Below are 16,876 nucleotides of genomic sequence, written 5' to 3'. Positions count from 1 at the left end.
GTGGAATGAAAAAGTGCCTTACAGCGTCTAATATGTCCAAAACTAGCATAGCGACCTAAAAAGTACATTAAAATATCTTCAGTTAGATCAGTGTTTGTGTTTTTTTGCCATTTTTGGTTTTAAATGGGGGAAAAAGCAACACAGCAACATTTTTACTTCTAGTTTTCCCATCTAACTCTTTTCTTCTCTTTACCTTCTCTGTCCTCAGGAGGACTTTCGGAATAAGGTTCAAGATTACATCAAGCATTACGCCAGATGATAAAAGCATTGGTGACCCGCTGCAGCCTGCACCAACTAACCAAACTGCTCTACCTTGCCTCTGCTTCTCTTGGCCAACTCCCCTCCCACATGTGTGAATCAGCAGCTGACTCTTTGACTCGTACCACTCCCCTCCCTCTCGACACCACAGCTCTGGCGACGCCCCGCCTCTTCTGTTCACCCAATTGCAATAAACTTCACATCGCAGGAATGAAATAAAAATAAAAAAAAAAGTCACACGTTGAAGAGAGGACTTACATACACAAGAAAATAACGCTTTAGTTAATCGGCCGAGGGTTACAGTGACCACAGTGTCTGTCTGTTGTGGCAAGACACACGAATGACGCCACCCCGCTGACGAGCCCGTCGGACACGAGCCACGTGGCGATGGAATTGGATGCGATGTTTAACTGAAGAAGACAACAAGTCACGCTTGGCTATTTTTAAATTTGATGACTCAAGAGGAAGATTATCTGTTACTGTCAGTTCTCTGTTCCAGTGCCTGCCATGTTTGTGTCACTAAAGTGAAAATGCATGTGAGTTCACACACACACACACACGCAGTCACAGCCTGCAGTAAAAGGTGAGCACATGGAAAAACACACATTGGTTGGAAGTTGGAAAGCCTGCAGCCCCCAGCCCCATTAGACAGCATGTGAATGACCACACTGACCCATTTTAATGTCATTCTCTCTGCATGTGTACACACACACACACACACACACATGCACACATGCACGCAGACACAGCTGTGTGTTTTCAGTTCCAGTGACATAAAATACTGCCACAAAAACAGCCAAATGCACTGTTCATTTTTCAACTTCATCTCTTGTCTCTGCACCACTGCCCTCTTCACTTCTTTGTCTTTTTTACTGCATCTGTCTCTGTTACGCACGCACGCACGCACGCGCGCGCGCGCACACACACACACACACACACACACACACACACACACACACACACACAGCACAGGTGAGCGCACATGTGAAGTTCTGTGTTGCAGATGGAGAGGTTAAAACAGTACAGTCAAAACTTCTGGCATGCTGGCTCTTCATGTAAGCGAAACAACGACTGGTTTTAAAGAAGTGATGACATAAGAGTCTGATAACAGCACTAAGCAACAAAGTGCTAAACACGGTAAAGAATCTGTCAAAGAAAGAAAAGTTGGAGGAAACCTTAAACACGACTCCAAATGACCTCCTGGATGTACGTAGGCAACACTTAAAATGACTCAAGATCGTTCTTCGTCATCAACCACGTGCACTGCAGCTCCGAACTGTTCCAAAGATTATTGAGAGACGTGCAGCCACCTTTCAATGATCTTTAAAGTGAGCTGCGAAAAGAACAGGTGACTGTCAGGTGAATTCACAGCAAGCACTCCCTCCTGCCTGCTCTGGTAGCTGCAGAGTGTATCGTATCCCACCAGACAGTCCTGACATTCTCCAGAGTTCATGTGTGAAAATGTCTCCAATGAAGATCAATAGGTGCAAAGAAAGCCTTACAACTTTTAAACTCATTTTTTTTACTTTATAGTCACTGTTCAGTGCTGAGCCAAACCGATATTGAGGTTTTTGACTGATCTGCACAAACCCCCTCGTTCTGCTCCCTTAGGGAGATTTCCGAGCTGACTGTATCTTTCTAAAAATGGCGCTATTTCAGTCTCTCCCCCTTTGTAAGCAGACTGTATGATTTCACTATCTGAATGTGTGTGGAGAAAACAATAGCAGAGGTTCATAAAGACCACTCTGTAAATGATATCTGCATACAGACGTGCAGAGTCTGCTGTTATTGTTTGTAGCCAGAGTTCAACTGATCGGTGAGCAGGCTGTAGTTGCATGCAGGTGTAAGTCATAACTGGCCAAAAGAATATGAAAACTTGGCCCAAATATATCTCCACTGGGTGCATCAGAAGCCCAGAAGCCTTGAACGCTGGTTCAAGCAGCTACTTTAAAAGGCAGGTTTCCAGATTGCATGAAAACAGATGGCAAGATGACATGCTAGCAGGATTACTAGCTAGCTAATGTAAGTGGCTTCAGATCTGTTAGAGACTGCAGGAAGGCGTCATTCTGGACATCTATGAAATCTATGAAAGTGCAGTACTTAACAAAGCCATTGGAACGCCTGTCATAAAAACAGGAATCACAAATATTTGAGAATTCTGTCAAAAATATGGTTTTTTTTCTTTGTTTATGCAAAAACAAACCGATTTTACATTTTTATAGGTGAATTTGATCTGCAGCACTTCTCTGAGACATCACATTCAACAACTAAAACTAATTTTTCTATTCAGTAATGCAAGTTAACATGTAATTTGGCATCTTAATAAAAATAATAATAATAATTGCTAATAATTGTGATTTACTTTTTCAGCGTTTTTGTGAAACAGGAAATTTAAAATGTCAGGGATCATAACAATAACTATATTTTACCATTTAAAAATCCAATTTTGATTAAGAGCTTGTGTGTACTGCAGGATTAAGCATTACAGAAACATAAACAATGATTTTGGTCATTACTAATACTTTTGATTTAGGGCAGCAGTGGGGTAAACCTTACCCTGGGGGTGGGGGGATGGGGGGGTCTAATAAATGTGTGGAGCTCTGCAGGCTCGGTCACAGTCAAACACTGGGGAAAAGGGGAGGTTAAAAAAACTGCACAGATTTGGTGGGAAACACTCTTGAGGCAGTTGACATGTTTGACACTGGATTAAATTGCTACCTCGAGTGCTAGTTAACTAGTTAAACTATATTTGCGCCTCTCGGTTGACTAGAGCAGATTATGCTTTGTGGGATGGCCGCTAGGAATTCTGGACTAACTAGATAATGTCTCCATGAACCTCTGCTGCTGTGGGTTTTGGCTAGTGATTGTGTTTTTATGTGTGTGTGTGTGTGAGCGTGTGTCGTTTGCCCGGCCCTGGCTATTGCTGTGCCTCCGGTTTGAGTCTGTAAGTATCGCCTGTTTTCACCTGTTCAGCTTTGTTTTCACGTCTGCATGAGGAAAACGTCTGTGTGTGAGTGTTGCAGTCTACCGAGGATGTGGAAATGTAGAGGCAGAAGATTGAATTTTTGTGTAGGAAGTGTGCGTGTAAGATTAACAAAAATGACAGTTTGTGCTCCTGGAGTGTGTCTGTGTGTGTGTGGGCAGTTACAGTGTGACTTGTGGAGACGATGTGACTTGTTAGCATGCTCTGGTTTCCTCTTTCTTTTTTAAAATCTGGATTCATCAGCTCAGATCATTTTTATTTTCTTAGCAAACACAACAACACAAAGCACCCGACTCTGCCAAAATAAAAGACCCAGGACTTTAAAAACAGAGTGACAGCAGTCCCAGATCTGGCTACACCACGCTTCATTAATTGGCAACAAATTGTCTCGGTAGTTTTTGCCTCAGCCCAACACTCAGTGCTTTTTCTTGGCCTTAATAATACTTTTGCTTGCTGTTGGAGATCTTGTTATCGGTGTCCTTTAGTTTGGCAGTTTGTGTTGTTGGAGGTAATTTGTTTTGTTTTCTCCTCTTCTTCGGATGTTTCTCTGGAAATGTCTTCGCTTCAGTTAAACTCCAGGGCCAGAGGAACGAGATTAACAATCTGTTCTTCTTCAGATCCTCGACATTTTCTTTCTCAGATTGTATATCCATTTTTTAAGATATATTAAAGAGTATATAAATGAAACTAACGTGTCTTGTTTCTTGTGTTGATCGAGCGTTTGGTGACGTGTGCTGTGTCTGTGTCACTTCACAAAGGATGATTATTTTAACTGTCTGCTGCCGCGCTGCTGTCTCCAACCATTGACTGTGACACTAGTTAAGTGGCTGCTTGAGGCTGACCGTTAACAAAGTAATTATATATGTACATAACAGCTTCTGTGTAGCGCCCATTCTGTGGTTGTAGTTCTGTTATCAGACTAATCCAAACTGAGCATGCCTGGAAATAAAGGAAGCTCTGAGGTGAGCTAAAACCAGGCTGAGAGTAGAAATTATGAGACACGGGTATCACAAGTAATTCTTCACTTTACCAATATGCAATTTTTTAAAAGCATTGAAAGGTACTTTAAATGACTTTAAATAAAAATGTGGAGTAAATGATTAAAAGGAGTAACAAAATTTGAGTGTTTACAAAAAATATTAAATGTGTTTGCTGCTTTTCTCCTTCTGTGCATTTGCTTCTCACACATTTGTGCATACGTGCACACGAAGTGTACATTCAGCACACAACCGTCAGCCTTTCAAAGCTTTGACTTGAATGGAAAAGGGACGCAGACAGTGCTGACGTCTGTCAGTCATCCCCACAGCCTGTCATTACGGCGGGTTTTGGAGGATGCGCAGTCGCACTGTTCCCGTGCCCTGTGGCTATGCAGCCTCGTGGATTTCCTGTGTGTGCAGTGACAGCTGACAGCCTCAACCAAATAATGAGAAGGCTGAGTGCTATAAATCATATTTCTCCAGTTCCCTGGGTATTCCAGGCCCCGCTCACCTACAGTGACTGTTCAGCCTGAATATAATCTAACCAATCGAGTCCTCTCCACCCACACTCAATTATCTTTAAGCAGATGTTTCCATATCCTTTAAAAGCAGGCTGTAAATAAATAAATACTAATGCAATAAAAACATAATGGGGAACTTGAAACCATGTGGACTCCACACCTGTCTGCTGCGTTAGGGAAGAGATTAATGGGCTCCAGTGATTGGTCGGTCTGATTCTTATTCAAAATACACTCACTGGACACTTTAACACTTTAACAGTGGTGGTAAAGTCCACAAGCAGCAGTTCTCTGGGAGAAAATGCCTTGTTGATGCCAGAGGTCAGAGGATGATGGTCAGCCTGCTTCGAGCTGGAATGCAACAGTAACTCAAATAACTGCTCATTACCACCAAGGTGCAACAAACCTTCAACAGATGGGCAAAAGCAGCAGAGGATCGCACCGGGTGCCGCTCCTGTCAGCTAAGAACAGGAAGCTGAGGCTACAATTTGTACAGGCTCACCAATTTTTGCTCCAACATTCGGATGGCAGGATCACAGTTAGGTCAGAACACCATAAAAGCACAGCTCCATCCTGTCTTACCTCAACAGTTCAGGCTGGTGGTATGGGGAAATGTTTCATTTGCACACTTTGGGGTCCTTAGTACCAACTGAGCATCACTGCTGATCATGTGCGCCTTTTATGACCAAAGTGTGCCTGTCTTCTAATGGCTGATTGCAGGATAAAGCCACAAAGTGAACTATCAAACTGGTTTAATTAACATGATAAGTTCACTGTACCTAAAATGCAGTAAAGCATGTGCATCAAATCAAAAATAAAGCATTACTAAGTACTGTCTGACTAAAATATCCTATAATATAACTTAACTGTACTAATTATAATTCAGTTTCAATCATTATCTCTTCCACAGTGCATCTTTTGTCCTGTCTTCCTCCCTTCAACCCAGAGATTCCTGTTAAATGGGAGTTTTTCATTCCCACTTTCACCAAGTATTTGCTCATAGGGAGGTCGTCTGATTGCTGCGGTTTTCTGTATTATTATTATTATTATTATTGCGGGGTCTTTACCTGATAACATTACCTGATATTGTGATTAAGTTCTATATAAATAAAATTATGTTGAATTAAATTTAAATACCTAACGTTTTATGAGGAAGTGAGTCGTAAAAGAACAACAAATCGGTTAATCAGCGTATAGGAAAATATATATTAATATAAATGTACACTACGTGTATAATGAAATTCCAAATCAGAAATAATTTGTGCAGTTACTCTACTTTTAAAGATTAGAGATAACTTAAAGGATTAAACTGCATGCGTTCACTCCAGATCCAGATAATTTATAATTATCATCAATGTCTCTGTGGTACATTGGAGCGTTAAATCATTTTAGATACTTTTGAAATTATTTGTTTTTTACTCTGTGGCTTTTCAGCTGAGTGATGCTGTTGCATGTTATGTAATTGAACCTCACTACCTGAGCAGCAACTGTAGTTTTAAGGGCATTACATATTACCTAACAACTGCTCCATTTATAGTTAAAACCAGCACTGTAGAATTAAAAAGAAAAAAAAAACTTTGTTGGATGATCAGCAGTTAAACCAAGCGTTCGTCACCCTTGTGTGTCTGAAGTAATTCACGCGTAAAGCCAGGAGTGCTCATGTTTATCTAAACTGAAAATCCTGTCAGAGCTTAAGTTTGATACCCTCTCTTTTCCTCCTCATCTTCAGGCATCTCTCACCCACACACACAATTACTTCCCATCTCTCCTCTTTTCCCCCTCTTCCAAACAACAACAACAGATGCAGCGATCCGATCCCGAGATGTGCAGTGAAACCAGTGTAGCAGACAAGATAATCAGAGGATGTAAATTGTATTTGCGCCCATCAGCATCCAGTGTGAGTTTCCTGTGTGTGCATTCGCTGAAGGGCACGGGAGGTTCAGGGGTTACATCAGAGCAACAGTGGTTTTTATTTTTAGGCACTCACTGAAGAACAGTCTGAACAGGATCATTATCTACCTACAGTATGTGCGCTCTCACTTCCTGCTGACATGCACATCAGGTTATCTTATGGTGGCTGTTACAGAACAAAATATCATGTTTCTCCCCTTTCAGTGGCAGTACCATTATTTTTTTACTTTTTGTTTTTTTTACCTTCTCATTTTTCTGGCTGTCTGCAGCATCTGCAGCACATTACGTGCAGCAGAGTAAAAGTTTTGTCTAAATATGGAAGGCAGGTCAGTGCGGACACACTCGTATAGAGTGCGGGGAGAAAATTGCAGGTTATTGGAAATGTCAGTCAGCACCGACGCTGGAGATTAAGAGCCGATGTCAGAGAGTTGTGCAATTTTCTTTGTGTCTTAATTCTCTGTAAATGTGAGTGTTGTGCGTGTTTGTTTTCTCTGTCCATCTGTCTATTTGTGCGTTTGTGTTGGTGCCCTGGTGGGCGTTCGATGTCAGCTGCTTATTTCTCTGCTGCTTCTCTGTCTTTCCATCACTCAGCTGCGTGCAAACTTCCGTTCGTCGGCCACGCTCGCTGCTTCTAGCTGTTTCCAAGCTGTATCTCATTTCTTCAGCTATTTACCGCTCACTGGTTCTGAACAAAATTGCAGCGCTGGGCTGGAGCACTGTGAGGAAAACTCAAGTAAAAAGTCTCTGTGGCACAGACAGCCGTGATCCTCCACACCCATTAACACCCTATGTGACTTATTAGCAGTGTTGGTCAAGTTACTTGAAAAAAGTAATCAGTAGCTAATTACTGATTACTTCCCGAAAAAGTAATCCCGTTACTTTACTGATAATTTATTTTCAAAAGTAATTAGTTACTTAGTTACTTTTTAAAACATGATTTACACCCTGAATAGGTGATAAAGTGATAGATCTTTCATCCCAATTTTAATTTTTCTGCATAATCCATCATACAAAATGTAATCAAATGGAAAAGTCTCTTTTTAAAACTTGTTTTATTAGTTTTAATCTTTTAACTTTATGCATCAAGCAAAAATTAAATTATATGCAACATTTTCTGACTGGAAGAAATTTGTTTAACATTTAAACCTATTTTCTTCATATTCCATCACATAAAATAGTTCAGTTCATTTTTATTTCAAACATTTCAAACATGTGCCTTCACAATCATTACAAAATATCATTCTATTATTTGTTTGAAAAGGAGTAGGCAGAAGTATTTACTTATTTGTCCCTACCCCCTCAAGTTTTACCTCTCATTCATTTATTTTTTTTGTCTTAAATTAAACAAACAACATATGAAACATATGAAGTAAAGCAAATAAAATAGTTTTTTGTGTTTACACTCACTCTTTCAAATAGATGCAAGTAAAACAGAGCAGAAAATAAATAAAATCAAAGACTCAGCGGTCCTGTTGCTCTGTTTTCACCTGTTTAGCAGGAGTGGGGCAGGCGGAGGTTTGCCCTGGTGCAGGTGTGTCGCAGCGGTCAGTAGAAGGATCTGGGAGTTTCTCTATGAATTTCACATTCCAGCGATTATTATAGCTTTAGTAATAATAACTTGAAGTGATTTTCTGGTTGACTTGTTTATGGAAACCCTTCCTTAAAGTCCCACCACAGCATTTCAGGTGAGTCATGTTATGAACTTTAGATCAGCAAACGTCACTTTAACACTTACCAACGATCAGTTAATCAGTCATCTGGCTGTTACTTTCCCTCCTCCTTAATATAGAAACAGTAAGGGGTGTGCTTAGTTTTTCACACATGAAAACAACAACTGTTTATCACAGCTGGTAATGAGAGAAAAAAACTGAAAGTTGCAGAGGTTTTACTTTCGACTTCCATCTTTGGGTTGAGAAGTTAACATGACAGACTGTGTTTGTGATGGAGGTCCTGTGTGAGCAAATGCATAATCCCAGTCTGAATATTAGTTAGGCTCTCATGTAGTGCTTGAGCTGAGGTCTTTTTGTCTGCATTTTCTTTCCTACTTTTCCTTTTTTAGATCAGGAATTTCCGCTTTTCTTAAGTCACACATGTTTCTGTAACTCCTGTCTCAGTAGTTTGAGCTGAGCTCGTTTTTATAAGTTGGAGGAATGACGTTCTCTGCGAAACGACATGCAGATAATACCGCATATTAATATATGTTGCATTAGTATGTTTTTCAGTCTAGCAAATAACATACCATGCAAATCTAATTAAAGTGTAGATAGAGTCACTGTCAAAAAAATGCATGGCTTTATTAGGCACGCTAGTACATTTTGTTATCAAGTTCAACATAGCCAGCCTCTTTTTGTGTGATCTGTCTTACAAAACCTAAAACCCATCAGAGATGGTGTGAGAAAGTGTTTGCCCCCTTTCTGATTTCCTATATTTTTGTATGTTTGTCACACTTAAATGTTTCAGATCATCAAACAAAGTTAAATATGAGACAAAGATAACACAAGTAAACTCAAAATGCAGTTTCTAAATGAAAGTGTTTATGATTAAGGGGAAAAAATCCAAACCTACATGGCCCTGAAAAGGTGATTGCCCCCTAAACCTAATAACCGATTGGGCCACCATTAGCAGTGTTACGGCCCTGGCCATAATTTGGATCAAGGTGGCTGTTTGGATTGTTTCACCCAGGCGCTCCTGTACCCCTAGACCAGGCTGTAACAACCAGCAACTGAGCAGCATGCTCTCATAAAAAGGACTTGTTGGCTCTTCTTTCATGCAAAATGGACCAATGGAGGGCTGCCTACTCCCATCACAGACCGATCAGATGAACAGGTGATGAAGGGCCTAGATAAAGAATATTAAAGAAATATAACAGTAAAACAGAACAGGGATGTTGCATGAAAGAACTGTTAATCCTGTGAATCCATAATCATTATAAGTGAAATGAGCTGAAAAGAAGGATGCTATATTTCTTTTACCGCTCTGCGCTGCTGTTTATTCAAACGTGACAGCTGAACATCAGGGCTCTGAAACCTTTGGCACATTTCAACGTGTTCACTGCTTACACTCTCCAACAGGCTGATGAAGGAGATGTGGAAAACACTTTCGTTTGTTGATGGCTCGAGTGTATGAATGATATATAGCTTACAAATGTAACTGATCGGTTTTCCAATCTGCGATCTATCAGCGGCAGTCCCAGCAAGTGAGAAAAACATTTTTTGTATTTCTACCTGCATACATTTAAATTCCAGTGATAACACAATGCAGTCAGGTTGTGCTGCTACAGTTTTTCAGCTGCCTTTAATGCACTGATTTTAATATGATGTGAAGTTGAATATAGAATAGAATAGAATAGAATAGAATAGAATAATCCTTTAATTGTCAAACAGGGGGAAATTTGGTTGTAACAGCAGAAAAAAAACACAAATACAAACAGAACAGGACATAGAACATCTTAAGCAGAAAATGTATTTAATATAAGCTAATTGTAAATAAAACAGCCCATTTAAAACCCAAATCTGAGCTCTGGAGTAGGTTATGTGCTCAGCAGTTGTTACCATGGTGATTTTGGTCCCAGTCACACACAGGTCTAAAAACCGGTTGGCAACCATTTGGAAACCACTGTCGTAGTCGGTGACCAACTTGCAAGTGGATGCTGGTGGTTTGCTGTAAAATCAGTTGCTGAAGCATAAAGTCTGGTCAGTTACCCCGGTAACCACTGTTTGCAAGGGAAAAGCGTTTTTATTCCACAAGTGGCAGGAGAGCAGGGGAGGGGTTTCTGGAGGTTGCTGGCAGCTTGCTTTGTTAGCAGGTTGCCATGGTCACCAGTAGGTTGCATTGAAGAAATCAACTTATCCGCAAATGCAAACTACTCATCAAGCAGTACTGGGACTCTGAAAGATACAACGTGAACTGGAAACAAAGAACCTTCAATGTAAAAGTTGCAACTTTGGAAACGTGCTGTTTGCAGCAGTAACTTTGATTTGATAGTGATGTTCTCCATTTCAAGTTTGTGTCACACTTTTTTAACTTTCACTATACTTTAAAGAGTAAACAGTGAGTGTTTTTAATGCAAACTGTGGGCAGCTACGGAAATCTGCTAGCAACCAAAACAATCACAAAGAGGATTTTGGTGCAGTCGATTGCATCTGGAAAATGCCGGCAACCTCCAGCAACCACTCGCCAACTGGCCAGAGTACACAGATTTTTCCTGGAGATTCCCGTTTGTGTTGCTGACAACTCTGATTTTAATCTCAGCATAACCCACTAATGCATTAATCTTGCTTCTGCATGTAATCTGACAGGCAAAAAATCAGCAGAAAACAACATTTCACAGAATAAACTTGAACCTAAATAGGCGTGCAATCAATATGACTGATTCTGATTATAGATCAGATTATACATGAAGGAACTTGAGCTTCTCTTGATTGTAGAGTTGCTGTCACAGGGCAAATTGTTGTTGCTGCACATTCACACATTTGTGTCTAAAATGTGTGAATGGCACACATTTTAGACACCTTTGTTACACAGAGCAGTTTTCAGTGTCTGAGAAACGTCATGAAAGAACTGCATCTATTTTGAATGTAATTATGCACGTCCAGGTGTGTGTGTGTGTGTGTGTGTGTGTGTGTGAATGAGCAGATGCATATGGAGTCACACGTGTCTATGTGTGCTTCACAGTGTGTCTAAGAGTAAGTGCCTCTCTATTTCCTTTTGTTCTGTTTCAAAAGCTGCCCACACACTTGCTCCAGCTGTGGGAGGCATTTCATTGTGCTGTGAGATTAGCTTGGCAGACTGCAAAGAGTAATACATACAGCCATGCCAATTTAAACAGAAACAATGAACACATCACTGTAATTAAATAAAGCGCTATATCTCTGCTGCTTTGCTGAATCGGGACAACATTAATGTCAGATGAGCATGTACTTTTCACATTAGTGCTTAACTGCAGCTTTACAGTGATTTCCTGATCATGCAGATGCTTAAGTCATAAAAAACTGCAAAACTGATCCACTTAGTACAGGTTCATGAAATGCTGTCACACAAATGCACATCAAAGTGCTTTGTGCAGTGGGAGAAGATCAAAAAGTATGTGCCAACAAAACAAATCTGTGCAACAGCACCCACAAGCTGCACATGTGTTTATACCCATATATGTGTTTTTTTCCGACACTGAATCATTAACTTCAGTGAGCACTGTGCAGGATTTTACATCTCTAACAAAGTATAATGATCACCCACAACATCATTAGGATCAAGCCAAACCACACTGCACACATGCTGCAGCGTGATGTGAAACCGACTGAGCTTATCTCTTGTAGGAAAAATGACTTTCAGCTGTCATTTAAATAAATCCAAACACAAAAGCTCCAGTCACAAAAACAAAATGAATCATGCCACATCGCCTGTATCTGCAGCTTGAATGCAATGTCTTTCTAATGCCGGGATATCGAGGGAGTATAATCTAAACTTTAAAGGCTGTCTGTCACTGACGTGTGCTGGAATTACAGGAATCAAGCATGTGCTCATAATTGCGTGAGCACAGCAGTTCCTATCAAGCAACGTAAATGTGAGGACAGAAAATGGCGTTATGACGGTGTCTCAAGTGAGAACACATTTCTTTCTTTACATATACATATAATTATACCATTAATTTGACTGTGCAGGGCTCAGTGAACTGTTATTATATTGTCAGCTTTAATATAAGGAAGCATAAAAAACTGTTCCTGTATTTTCTGGACTCTCTGTAAAACAGTGTTTTGCCTCAGTAAACATAATGTGGATAAACTGAAAAACCTCCCACTCTTCGCTGTTATGCAAATTGTCAAAGACTGAAATATTTCTGCCAAGACTTTTCTTGCAAGTAGCATCCTACACCACTGACCTCAAGCATTTTCTGAATTTTCCTGTAATGTTTGGCTGCTAATTAGTTTCAAAGGGCACAAAGTTGACTCAGCAGGTTTCTGTAAATGCAGGTGTTCATGCAGACTGGAGAAAATAAATGGATGCTAAGACGTTAGACTTATTAATTCTGTTCTCTACTACATTTTATTTCCCTGCTTCAGTTTTTGCAGTTAATTCAACCTCATCATAGAGAGTTAACCTAAAATAGAAATTAGGGGGGAACTTTAGAGGATGCCAGATAAAAATTAATGTGTCTTAAGGTGTACTCACACTGGCCAGTCTGCACCCCCTTTTCACCCCCAAAGCCCAGTTTGTGTGACTAGTGTGATGTTTGCCCCAAATAAGCCACAAAATGCATGAAATCATGAAACGTTTGCGCTGCAGGAGCGCTTTTCAAACCAGTGTTTAAAACATAGAAAGGGTAAACACGAGAGAGGAACTGAGATGTTGGAGCGTAGATCGTTAAGGGCAACATGAGCGCAGACGAGTGATGAGGGGGACAGTGACGCTCAAGCAATCCCTGGTGTTAGCACTGCCTCACCCACAGAAAGATTTGGTGCTAATGACCGAGATGTTAAAAATGTGTTCTTCTTAATTTAAAATTCATTTTTTAAGTGATATAGTTCTCCAGGCTTGCTGAAGGTCTGTCAAAGTTTTCCTTTGGACGTTGGCTGTTTTATCCTCATTTTCTGTCCAGTCCTTGTCCCTGACAGAGGAATGTTAACTGACGTCTGAATCACTGAAGGATAAAAAAGGAGCCTAAATGATGAACCACTGTTATGTCTACACATAAGAGACAACTTAGACAAGAACTAGTTTGAAATCATGTCTTGAATTTACAAAAGAAATGCCAAAAATAACAGTTTGACAGGAAGAAAAGAGTATGAAACATGATGTATCTTTGCACAGCGTGTCATTAATAAGTTTTGAGGAACCTGGAGGACAATAAAACTAGCAGGCCTAAAAAACGATCTGCAGCAGTTGATAAATGCTGCTGTTTACTGATTCTGATCAGAAATGGTGTGCGGAGGAGTGACTCATTTTACAGCACGACAATGATGCCAATCACTGCTAATGCATTAAAAGCATAACTGGATAGAAAAACACACAGTGGAAGAATACCAGTGATGGACTGGCCTCCCCAGAGCAGCAGCATTACTGAAGCACTTTGGGAGCAAAATGCAGAAACATCCAAAGAAAACTTTGACTTTAACTTCATGAACTATTCCTGAAGATACTTGGGCAGCTTTCTGTAGTCTTTAACTCTAAGAAGGCTGAAGAATAAAGGTAGTCATACCAAATAAAGGGTGGCTCAATACTTATATATACATATACATCCTGTTTCACTTCCTCTCTCCCACCATTTTTCCTGTGCTCTACATCCGCCTTGCTGTCTCCTGCATCTCTAGAGACAGAACAGTGTAAGGCTTCAGAGAGCGGAGCGTGAGACTCGTATGATAACACTACTTAATCTTATGAGAAGACAAATTGGCAACGCATGACTTGCAGATGTACACATCAAGACCCCTACACCGAGAACACGCATTTACTGTTTCGTGTTTTCACGTTTTTCACAGCACATTCCAGATGGAGTAATTGCATCATGTACGGATTTTATACTACAGTACCCCAAGAAGTTAATTTCTTTCTTTTAGGCAGTGCTTTGTTAGGTTCAGATCTCCCAAGCTGCCTGCTGGCAGACTGAAACGTTGTATGAGGTTCCACTGGGAGGTTGCGAACAAGACAGAAATACACCAGAGCCACTTGGGAACAGACGAGCTGAGCTCCGAGCCATGAAAATGACATGCATTAACATCTCCAGCAGACATCTGTGAATGACATTAGGTGGTCTATTATCAACATGCGGGGACATCAGGAGGAGGCGAGTTGGAGCACTTCCTGACATGAGGCACTTATATACTTTTCTTTCCATCATTTCTCCTCCACGGTTCTCTTTTTCTTCTCGTTTCCTGTCCCACAGATATTTACTGGAATGGCTGCAGGAAAGTTTCTAATGAAACTGTGTTTGGCTCGAAGATGGAGAGATTCTTTGTGGTGTCATTATTTAAATGTTCGAAGCTCTGTTTGACTGGCGTTCACAACAAACCATAGTTCAGGTTCGATTACAGAGAAGTTTAATGACTGTTGACACAGTATTTCATAACTAGCACTGCCTGTGGTCACCTGCATGGCCACATGTAACTTGGTAGACTGGTACCAGTTTGGGGATGGTTTTGTTTGTGCCTCCACAGTAGCTGTGAGACACTGGATGTGACTGCACTGGCTTAGTTGAATTCAAGTGTACTTGATTACATTCATACTCAAGTCTAGTCAGTAGTTTTACTTTCTCTGCCTTGTTTGTGTCGCCGGTTCCTCGTGTTTGGTGTCTCTGACAACTGAAGCTTAAATAGCTTCAGTTGTCCTTAGTTCTTCAAACACCAGATGGATAAAAGGAAAAAAGCATCAAACAAACACGTTTTTTTTTCTTAGGGAGTTCAACCACAATCAGCTAGAAGAAAAATGGTGGAGCGGTCTCCAGCGGAGAGACCGGCGTCTACTTTTATTTTTACCAGAGCGTAACAGTAAAGTCAACTGTGTCCAGGACAGAAACATAACTTAGTAGAAACACGAAGAGTAGAATCAATTGTTTTAACGTCTGTCAACTTTTGTTCATACGTAAGTACTAAAAGAAAGCTTGTATGTGTGTCCTCATTAGGACAGGGCTTTGTGTGTGTGAGTGTGATGTAATAAGTAGTGTAATAAATTACTTTCTCCTTTTTTAATGTATCCTCTTTCATGACTGTATTTGGGTCCGCCTTCACGCTTGGTGTTGTTGTTGGTGCTTGGTGTGAAAACTGATAAAGCTCTAACATGAACAAAAAAACAAATGTGGTGAGAAACGTCTTTTTTTTATTTAGCTGAGGCAGCTCTCTAAACTTAAACTTTTATCTCTTTTAATAATAATAATGGATTGCATTTATATAGCGCTTTTCGAGACCCTCAAAGCGCTTTACAATTCCACTATTCATTCACTCTCACATTCACACACTGGTGGAGGCAGCTACAGTTGTAGCCACAGCTGCCCTGGGGCAGACTGACAGAAGCCAGGCTGCCATATCGCGCCATCGGCCCTGTTACGGTCGCTGACCTCCAGTGGCTCTCCCTCTGTAGAAGAGTTGTTTTTCTCCTTTTCTTGTGTTGCAGGTCTGCCTCATGAGCCGCAGCTGAGGTGTGTTCCAGCTCGTCAGCCACGGCATATAGGCTGCCATCCTAAACTGCCACACCCCCTGCCATTTTCCTCATGTTGCCAGAGCTGTGAGCTGTAGAGTTTTGGGCAGCGGGCCTTTGTGTGTATGTGTGTGAGAACTTACCCTCTGTGAACTTTGGTTTTTCTTTCTTTTATTGTGAGCGAAGGTGTGCCCTTATTGTGATAATTAGTTTGTCATTGTGGAAGCAGGTAGGGGTTCTCTGCCATTTTTGTTTCACCTGTTTTCTCCTGGTTTGGTTAGACAGGGAGCTCAGCCATTGTATTTTGTTTTTGGTTAGTGAGTACTTGGTTTTGATTTCTAGCTAAAAGGGGGTGTTTTGTTTATTGTTTTGGCCTTGGAGACCCTGAAGAAAAGAGCTTCCCTGTGTTTTTGTACTGTAGTAGTTTTAGGCAATAAATCTTGTATACTGACATCTCTTTCTCCAGTAGTTCATGTGTTCCCTTTCACTTTGTGTTACCCCTCACTCCAGTCGACACTCCGTTCATTAAGTGGGGCGTAACAGGCCCCTCTGGCCAACACCAGTAGGCGGTAGGTGAAGTGTCTTGCCCAAGGACGACCGAGACTGTCTGAGCCGGGGCTCGAACTGGTAACCTTCCGATTACAAGATGAACTGCCAACTCTTGAGCCACGATCGCCCACATTTGACATGCATTAATGAACCAATTGCTTTCCAGGACCCCGAAAAGGTGAGCTTTCACCAAATTCACACGTCTTTATAAAGGCCACGTCTGTCTGACTTGGCAGGATGTTTTTATAAATACACCAATGGATATTTTCCTGTTTGTTACCTTCTGTGATGATGACAATGAGGTTTCAAGCATAGTTTTCTTGTTAATTAGTTTCAGCAGGCGCAGAAGTCCCACTTGGCGCCTAACAGCATCCTCCTATTGTACCCCTATAGCTCGTCAAGCATCCTGAAGTAGAAATAATGTTTCTGTGAGGAAATGAAATGGGCTGCTGAAGTCACTCAAGAGGAGGTGTCTAATATTTTCCCCAGTTTGATGACAAGGTTCACAGAAAGTCAAGGAAATAAGTTGGACTTTAGATGTCAGATAGTGATAC

General features: G+C 40.9%; 1 protein-coding gene across 1 annotated transcript in view; it reads left to right on the top strand.

Annotated features, from left to right (window-relative positions):
• The window catches only part of ube2f (ubiquitin-conjugating enzyme E2F (putative)), a 59,304-nt gene extending 55,376 nt beyond the window's left edge, over positions 1-3,928 (top strand). Inside the window, exon 10 of the mRNA XM_082508153.1 lies at positions 209-3,928. Within this exon, the coding sequence (XP_082364279.1) occupies positions 209-259 (51 nt within the window). The 3' untranslated portion in view covers positions 260-3,928. The remainder of the gene's footprint in view (positions 1-208) is intronic.
• The last annotated feature ends 12,948 nt before the right edge of the window (positions 3,929-16,876 follow it).

Source organism: Aulonocara stuartgranti, assembly GCF_965226115.1.
Source record: "Aulonocara stuartgranti genome assembly, chromosome: 16".
NCBI lineage: Eukaryota > Metazoa > Chordata > Actinopteri > Cichliformes > Cichlidae > Aulonocara > Aulonocara stuartgranti.
The sequence above is the reverse complement of the archived record's forward strand: the minus strand, read 5'-3'. Positions and strand labels throughout refer to the sequence as shown.